The sequence below is a fragment of the Gracilinanus agilis genome, chromosome 1 (genome assembly GCF_016433145.1).
Source record: "Gracilinanus agilis isolate LMUSP501 chromosome 1, AgileGrace, whole genome shotgun sequence".
NCBI lineage: Eukaryota > Metazoa > Chordata > Mammalia > Didelphimorphia > Didelphidae > Gracilinanus > Gracilinanus agilis.
In genome coordinates, this window is record NC_058130.1 from 268,187,831 (window position 1) to 268,197,405 (window position 9,575).

The 9,575-nt window shown below is 38.1% G+C and overlaps 1 protein-coding gene across 1 annotated transcript in view; it reads right to left on the reverse strand.

The window, feature by feature from the left end:
- Window positions 1-9,497, reverse strand: part of UBE2R2 (ubiquitin conjugating enzyme E2 R2) — a 130,721-nt gene extending 121,224 nt beyond the window's left edge. Inside the window, exon 1 of the mRNA XM_044661459.1 lies at window positions 9,172-9,497. Within this exon, the coding sequence (XP_044517394.1) occupies window positions 9,172-9,348 (177 nt within the window). The 5' untranslated portion in view covers window positions 9,349-9,497. The remainder of the gene's footprint in view (window positions 1-9,171) is intronic.
- Between the last annotated feature and the right edge of the window lie 78 nt (window positions 9,498-9,575).

Sequence of the window (9,575 nt, forward strand, 5' to 3'; positions counted from 1 at the left end):
GTCAGGCCTGGAGACAGGAGGTCCTAAGTTCAAATCTGGCCTCAGACACTTCCCAGCTGTGTGACCCTGGGCAAGTCACTTGACCCCCATTGCCTAGCCCTTACCACTCTTCTGCCTTGGAACCAATACACAGTATTGACTCCAAAACAGAAGGTAAGGGTTTAAAATAAAAATAAAAAATAAAAATAAAAAATAAAAAGTAGGAAGGGCAGAAGTTGTGAAAAGCTTTAAATGCTGAGCAGAGTTGTTCATATTTGATCGTAGAAAGAATAAAGAACCATTGGAATTTGTTTCTTAAGGGTGAGATGACATGGTTAAATCTGTGCTTTTGTTAAATCAGTCTGTATCAAGAGTGAGGACAGTTTTGAGGTAGGGAGATGAAATAAGAAGCTGTGTAAGAAGGGATGAGGGTCTGAACTAGAATGGTGACTCTGTGAGTGATAAGTAGAGAATATATTAAAGAAATAATGGAGAAACAAGATTTGGAAAAGAATTGGTTATGTGAGGTGAAAAAGGAATCCAAGATGATATAGTCACAAACCTGGATAACTGGAAGGATGATGGAGACCCTGAAAATTATAAGGAAGTTTGGGGGCATTTTTGGGGGAGGAGAGAGTCTTCTTTTGAACATACTGAATTAGACACTGAACTGAAAATTGTCAAGGGGTGACTGGTGATATATGGAAAAAGAAAGTAGGCTGAAGACATTGATCTGGGAGGCATCTGCATAGATGACAATTGAGTCCATGGGAGCTGATGAGGTCACCAAATAAAGCCAGGGGAAAAAAAAAGAAAAGATAAGAGGATCTAGGACAAAATGAGTTTGGTACACCCAAACTTAGTATCAAGAGAACAATAAATGAGTGAAGAAGACTGAGTGGTGGTCAAGCAGGTAGGAGAGGAATCAGAAGAGAATAGTGTTGGGAAAAAAAAACAATACATGAGTATCTAGGGGCAGAGAGAGAGGGTTCAACAAGTATCATGCTATAGAGAGGGTCCAGAAGGATGAGGGTTTAGAAGAGGCCACTGGATTTGAACTTTTTAGAATGGTTTCATAAGACTGAAAGCCAGATTGCAGATGATTTCAGACGAGAGTAAGAGAAAAGAAGGTACCAAAACAACCTAGTTTTAAGAACTTAAAATTCCCTCAAAAATATTTTAGCAATCTGGACTTGTAAAGAAGTTCTTACTATATAAGTGCCTTATTTTTTCAACTAACATGTTACATTTCAAAAATTAACTTATTCTCATTTCTAACTATAGCTTTTAAAATTTTAGCATCAAATCTCTCACTGTCAATAAGGTAACCTATTTACACAAAAAAATCATTCTATAATAAAAATTATCACCCTCCTGATTTCGGCAAACACGAACCTATAAATTTTCCTTACCTGTTGTCAATTAAAAGGGTAGGGTGATGGCATGGGAAGGGGAAAAAGACCTCTACCTCATCTCAACTGAGGATAAGGCGAAAGGGAAGAATATGGCCACAAACCATCCAGTGCATCTGTCTAAACTTTCTCCCTCTGTGTAATGGTACATAATAATCAATCCCCCCCCTACTATTTTATTGGGTTCTCAAATAAAAGTTTTGGGGTATTCAACACTTGTATCACCCACTGTAATACAAATCAATCCAAACATTATGAACCTATAGCCAATCAAGTACTGTTGCAATATACAATTTTTTCAGTGATTTTCACTTGACTAGTCTTACTAATAACAAATAACAAGCAAATAAATGTTTCAATTGTATAAACTTAAGCAACAAATGCATTTCTGCATTTTACACTGAACAAGACAAATAGTAAAGGCACTAAAAATTGGCCATGCCAAAGATTATTTTTTAAATAACATATATTTAAAAAGTACTGAAATTAACTTTATTACCTAGTTCTTGTCATTCTAGAAGTCTCATTTTCTCCCTTAACGAGAACATATATATGTGTGTGTATATACATATATGCATACATATACATGTATAATTTTAATAGAAATTCAATTTCTAAATAGAAGAAACTGGTTCTATGAATGACAAACCACAATCAGGGAGGTCTAAGTCATTAAGGTTACAGTAGCAGTTACATGGGAAGTCTTTCAAAACGAATTCAGGAAAATGGCAAATTAAAATCTTTTTGATACAACTTTCTTCCAGGAAGATGTATACAAAATTACATTCAATGTAAGATTCTAAAATAAAATTTAGGCTCTAAGATGTAAATTCAGAAAGTGGTACTTATTCAAAAGTCTTTAGAGAAGGGGGTAAGGAACACTTTAAAAGTCACTTATAAAGACTTTGTGTTCCCAGCCTATCATTTTGCTTTGCAAGTAAGTAGTGGATACTCAGTGTTTACTGAATTGAGTTTGCAGACCCTAATCAAAGTTCACAAGCCTAATCTTTTTATAAAAGTCTGAAACTATTACAATGGTGGGAGGGGTAAGAGGGACTATATATTAACCCCTTAAATTTTTACTGTATTATATATATATGTATTATTATATATAGATATACATCTACAAAGTGCCATGCTTAGTGCTGGAGATGTTTTCCCTGTCTTTCGCCTTACATTCAAATTTTTAATAAAAAGTAAGATCCGACTATCTAATTGTACATGCAAGTGTATTTAGGTATTATTTTCAAAAACCTATAATGAAACAAATTTTGAAAAACAAATCAGTGAGAAGCCCTATGGGGAATTCCTGTAATACAAGTGAAACATATCTATCTACAGGTTCATGATACTTATATAATATAGATTTAGAGCTGGAAGGAAGCTTAAAGGTCTTTGATTCCAATCCCCTTATAGAGGAGGAAACTAAGAACCAAGAGGGTAAGTGACTTACCCAAGTGGTCACGAAGGTAGGAAGGGGGAGAGCCGGGATTCTAAACCTAGTTTATCAAAACCAATTAATCTTACTCAGAGACTCATTTCAATTCAACAAATGTTTGTTGAGAACCTACAATATACTCAGAGCATAGTGCTAGCATATAATTTCTGAAATACAATTTTGAATAAAAATATATTTTAAAGTTTTTACTAAAGGTTAATTAATACATGATCTTTCTATTTTTTTGTATATGTACTATAAAATATATTTTCACTAGTAAGTTTTTAGGTAAATTATAGCTCCCAAGAAAGTATTATGCTTATTAACATTTTATTATTTGTAAAAGATCCACGGTATAATATTATGGTCTTCAGAAATCAAAAAATGGCTGTAGGTGAAATGGTGTTAAAATTTATTATTAGCTTTAACTTGATCAACAAATTATTCTCTTAGTAACAGAATACAATCCTCATTTGCTCCACAGTAACAAGGTCAGAGGTATTCAATACTGTGTTAAGTTGCTGAAAAGCTTACTTTGTCAACCTATGATAGTCACTGCCTAGAAAAAAAACAAAGAAAATTCAAATCATCAGTCAGACATGAATCAGAAAAGTTAAAAGATCAAAAAAATTATAAGATAAACAGGGCTATTTTTTTATATAGCCCTTGCCTTCTGTCTTAGAATCAATACTGTGCATTGGCTCTAAGGCTGAGGAGTGGTAAGGGCTAGACAATGGGGGTTAAGTAATTTGTCCAGGGTTACACAGCTAGGAAGTGTCTGAGGTCACATCTGAACCAGGACCTCCCATCTCTGGGCCTGACTCTCAATTCACTGAGCCACCCAACTGCCTCCAACAGGGCCATTTTAAGCATATGAAAAATAATCAATAAATAAACATTTATCAAGTACCTACTATGTGTCAAACATTGTGCTAAGTCCTGGGGATTCAAAAATAGGCAAAAGATAGTCCCTGACCCCAAGAAGCTCAGATCTAATAATATGCAAACAAATATATTCAGACAATCCATATATACAATAAAGCAGGAAATAATTAAGAGAAGGAAGGTACTGGAATTAAAAGGAGTTGGAAAGGCTTGCTGTAAAAGATGTGAGGTTTTTTTTTAGCTGGAACTTAAAAGCAGTAAGAGAAAGTCAGCAGGCAGAATTGAAAAGGGAAAGCATTCCTGGCATGGGGGAACAACCAAAAAAAATGCCTACAGTAGATAAGACATGGAGTATGGTTTGTGCATGGAACAGTAGGGACAGTATCCCCTGCTCAAAGAGTTGTGCAGGGAGTAATGTATAAGAACACTGAAAAAAATTCGTCATGTAGTCACATTTAACCCCCAAGAATCACTCGAAACAGATTAGATCAAAATGCATAGATGAGGTCAATAGACCACTGTTAATAGCTTAGTATGATGTAATGAGAGAAATCCACCACCACCACCATATTTGGAGTCAGAAGACCCAAGTTCAAATCCCATCTCTGTGTTCAAAGCCCAATTCTGTCAGTCACTAAAGTCAGACCTAGGGAAAGTCAACTTCACCTGTTGAGCTTTTAGTTTCCTCATATATAAAAATTAAAAGCAAGACTTTTGAGTTCCCCCTTCAGTTCTAAAGCAGCAAATCTATGATTCTTCCAACTTTAAATCCTATGATTCTAGATATTTAATAATGAAAAGGGCCTGGGAAATTAGCATATAACCATTAGAAAGTCAAGTCTGAAATAAAAGAATCACCTTTGAAAGCATTACTCCAATTAAGGAGAGAAGAATTTTAACTTGAAATATACAGAGATAGTCTTAACAGTTTGATAAGAGAGCAAGCAGTGTGATAACAGGGAAAACTCCAATTACAAGTATAATAATGGCAATAGACTGCACTAAACACCTAAGAAACAAAATAGGTGAAATGGAAAACAATGGTATTAGATCTTAATCATTCATTGTTTATTTTTTGGAACATCAGCATGAATTTTTTTCAATAAAAGAACTAAGGAAATTAATGGAAGAGGATAAGACAAGGCAGAAAATAAAAGAAACAATCATCACCACTGGAGGGGAGGGAAGGGTGAAGGAAGGAGAGAATGAGAACAATATTACATGAAAACTAAATTTCAGAGTTATAAAATAGAGTGTGAAAAATAAGTATGTCTGTGGAGAGCCTTAAAAGTCAAATTTAACTTTACTCAAAAGTTAAACAGGAAGCTACTGAATATTTCTGAATAGTAAAGTTATATGAAAGTCATTGCATAAGATCATTAATTCTAGCAGCAGTATGAAAGATGAAATGGCAGTAAGAAGAAAGAAAAGGCAGGAAAACCTATGAGGAAACTATTCCAATCATCCAAATGTGTAGTAAACATGACAAATAGGAAGAATGATTCCAAAGATGCTGCCCAAGATGTAATTAACAAGACAGTCTAAATATGAGAAGGGACAAGTAGAGACAAAGATAACTAACCCCTCAGGGGATTAAATATGGAGACTTGGTGAAAAATGATATAGCAGTCAGAAATAGTAAAGTCAGAGAAGCAAGTTTAGAGGAAAAGGTAATCAGCTCAATTTTAGACATGTTGGCATTTGAGATATCAATGGGATATCCAAGTGGAGATGTCCTTAAGTATTTGATTTGAATTATCTTAAGGGCAAATTTAGACTTGGCACTCATCTTCTTAGATGATAGCTGAAAGTCTCCAAAGATGAAGATATGAACAAGGACAAACTCAGAAAAAGAAACTTAAAAATAAAAGCAAAAAGAAGACTCACAGAAGGTTAAGAGTTGGAGAAGGGTCCTCAGATTATCCAGTCCAATCTTCTCTTTTTAAAGATAAGGAAACAGAGATTACTTCAAAATATCAGGATTGGGGCTTAAGAGTAAGAAAGGTGATTTTTTTTTCAAATGTCAATTTTACCAAAATTATAAGTTATTTTTAAGTACTAAAAGCAAAGAGTGAACTTAGTTTATTGCTAATGCTCCATAGAGCTACACTCAAGCTTTGCTTTTTAACTTTTTACCTTAGTTGTATATTTCAAAATAATACAATTTATAATAATTACATTTATGCAGCACTTTGAGGTTTGCAAAGTGTTTTCCTCACAACAACCCAGTGACATCAATATTATTATCCCCATTTGAGAAAGCTAAATCTCATTAAGATTAAATGACCTGCGGGGGCAGCTGGGTAGCTCAGTGAATTGAGAGCCAGGCCTAGAGACGGGAGGTCCTAGGTTCAAATCCGGCCTCAGACACTTCCCAGCTGTGTGACCCTGGGCAAGTCACTTGACCCCCATTGCCTACCCTTACCACTCTTCCACCTATAAGTCAATTCACAAAAGTTAAGGGTTTAGGGGCAGCTGGGTAGCTCAGTGGATTGAGAGTCAGGCCTAGAGACGGGAGGTCCTAGGTTCAAATCTGGCCTCAGACACTTCCCAGCTGTGTGACCCTGGGCAAGTCACTTGACCCCTATTGCCCACCCTTACCACTCTTCCACCTAAGAGCCAATACACAGAAGTTAAGGGTTAAAAAAAAAAAAAAAGTTAAGGGTTTAAAAAAAAAAAAAAAAAAAAAAAAAAAAAAAAAAAAAAAGATTAAATGACCTGAGGGGCAGCTGGGTAGCTCAGTGGATTGAGAGTCAGGCCTAGAGAGGAGAGGTCCTAAGTTCAAATCCAGCCTCAGACACTTCCCAGCTGTGTGACCCTGGGCAAGTCACTTGATCCCCATTGCCCACCCTTACCACTCTTCCAACAAGGAGCCAATACACAGAAGTTAAGGGTTTAAAAAAAAAAAGATTAAATGACTTGTCCAAGGCCATACAACCATATGGTCAGAATCCTCCACTAACAAATCTAATGCTCTTTCTACTTTCCTTTAATGTCAGTGTTTCATTTCCAAGCACGAATAGACCAAAAGCTACATCAGCAGGATAAGAAAACTAACCAACTTCCAAATATAGATGTATTTACATTTTTCATATAACATAATCTTTAGCAAAACTATGATAAGCTTTATTTTACTTCTTATCCAGTAAATTATTCTGTAGGACTTTAAAAGGTGCTTGATTAGAAAAGTTACAATACAAATGAAGAGCATATTGTCCTAGAAGGTACATTTGATTACTAGGGTTGCAAAGAACTATGAAAATAAGCGTAACAAAGTAGGTGCAGCACCATGATTGCACAGAAAATAGAGAGATAAATTCTCCTGCACATACAGTTTGTATTGATCAGGTTTTGTTTAAACTATAAGTTGCAGGGGGCAAGCGAGGTGACTCAGTGGATTGAGAGCTAGGCCTGGAGATGGGAGATCCTGGGTTCAAATTTGGCCTCAAACATTTTCTAGCTTTGTGACCCTAGGCAAGTAAGTCACTTAACCCCCATTGCCTAACCCTTACCACTCTTCTGCCTTAGAACCAAAACACAGTACTGATTCTAAGACAGAAGGTAAGGACCTAATAAACAAACAAATAAATAAATGAAAAAATAGATAAAACTATAAGTTGCCTAAATTCATACTAAGGTCAAAAAGAAACAAAAGGAGTTACTGTACCAATTGTGGATGGTCCTTATGAACTAATCTAAGGCCCAGGAGACCCCACCACAATATGAGGTATATTTTTGCCACAAATAGGTATTCCGCTAAACATTCAAATTTAGATATTTGTAAATATCTATATGTATATGGTCAATAAACTTGATGCTTCCTAACAAATGAGGCACAGGCCAGGTAGAAATAATTACTTAAAATACTTCTGTCAATGTGCCATTTATTATTACTAATGATTCTTTATATAAAATTTTAATATCCTCACCCCATCTCCTTCAAAATCATCCCTGCAAAGCTGACCCAGTTACAGGCCTGAAACTGGGGCTACTACCTTGAAGGAAAATAAAGGTTAAGTAATTGGGTAGTCCTAAAAATATACATCACACCTGCATGACTAAGACACTGACTTGAAACTTATGCCAAGATACTCTCCTTTCAAAACAGTAACCTGAAAAATGACTCATAGATCATGTCACCAAACAAAACAAAAAATGGATTCTTCAAGTACTTGCTTCACAGTTCTATTCACTGACCCCCTCCAAAACAATAATTATCTTATCTTTAACTATACATGCAAAAAAACTCCATGAAAAACCCAAAAGTTCCTGACTTTATCTTCTTGAAACAATATTTCAGCATATTAGCTAACTTCTATTAGCTAGCATATTAAAACTAACTTCTGAAAATTAGATCTATGGTCATTTATTTGAATAAAGAGCTATCATGGTCGTTGCAGCCACCCTTACCTCAGATCCCACCCCTTTCGAATGATCCAGACATTCCATTTGCTATGGCTAGTCATCTGAGCAAAAGGTCTCAATTTCATCTCCCTAAAATGGGAATCTTTATTCCTCTCTCTATGACACCTAACAGTACTACTCTGTGAAGCCTTCTCCACCTGCTTAAGAACTCAGGTTTGTTGTGAAGCTCAATAAAGAATATATATATATCGAGTGCCTTTGCAAACCTTAAAATACTATATAGATGTTGGCATTAATTTTAGTATTACTAAAATGCAAGTCTGTTTGGCTTGTGGTAAGAAGACAAAAGACTTAGAGGAAAGCTTTTGTAAAAGTTAAAGCCCTATTTGCAAAGTGCTATTATTCAATCCATCGATTAAATAGGAATGGTAAAGGAAGAGAAAATTAAATTTTCAAGCAAGATTGTGATTGGAAGACTGTTACCCCCACCTCTACAGCTTTCCTCAAACACCATCATCATCCACGGAAGGAATGCACTAAACAGGCCCTGCCAGGCCTCCGGGTAGTCTCAGAGGATAGAATGACAGGCCAATACCTTTCTCCACCAGCTCTAGGGGGATTGGGGGTAAAAGGTGCAGGAACTCCATAGGGTTCACCCCAGAGTTTCCAAGCAACCTCCAGGTTGGAGTTTGCTCGACTGGACTTGAATGTTTGGTTGGGGAGTCCCCAGAAGATGTACAGCACATAACAAAGCCTTCTCCCACTCCTAGACAGAGTCCGGCTTCTCTCCCCTACTCACTAGACTTTCCCCAAACCGCCTGCCTCCAGGGAAGTAGAAAAGAAGCAGGGTAAACCAAAGCCTTCTTTCGTCCCTGCCTCCCGAGATCGCGGGCACTATCGAGAGACGCTGGAGAGGCGGGTGGGGGACAGAAGGAGCTGGGCCTTCGGCACATTCCTAGGACCAGCAGATGGGGGCCGGAGCCAAGACCAAAGCCCGGGGAAAAGGAGAGGGGAGGCAACAGAAGGAAGGGTTCACACACACACTCACACACATAGGCAGGGTGACCCCAGGGGTGTAAGCAAAAGCCGTACCTTGAAGTAGCCGCCCTCATAGAGCGTGTTGGGGGGCCCGAAGATGGCCACCTCCCAGTTGTAGAGGTCGGACTCGTCCACCAGGGTGATCCGGAAGCCCTCCACCGGCTCCTCCTGTAGGGATTTGAGCTCCAGCATCAGGGCTTTCTGCGAGCTGGTCATCTGCTGCTGGGCCATGGCAGCAGCGGCGGCGGCGGAGGCGGCGGCGGCGGCGGCGAGGGCTAGGGCCGGGCCGCCGGGCCCCTCTCCAGTCCCCGAGGCCCCGGCTCCCACACAGGCCTCGCTCTCCTCCCCACCGGCCGCGACGGCTCCTCAGGACTGCGGCGGGGCAAGGGAGGGGACGGGAGAGGCCTCCTCACAGGTGTGTGTGAGAGTGTGTGTGTTGTGCTGGGGGTGTGGGGGGG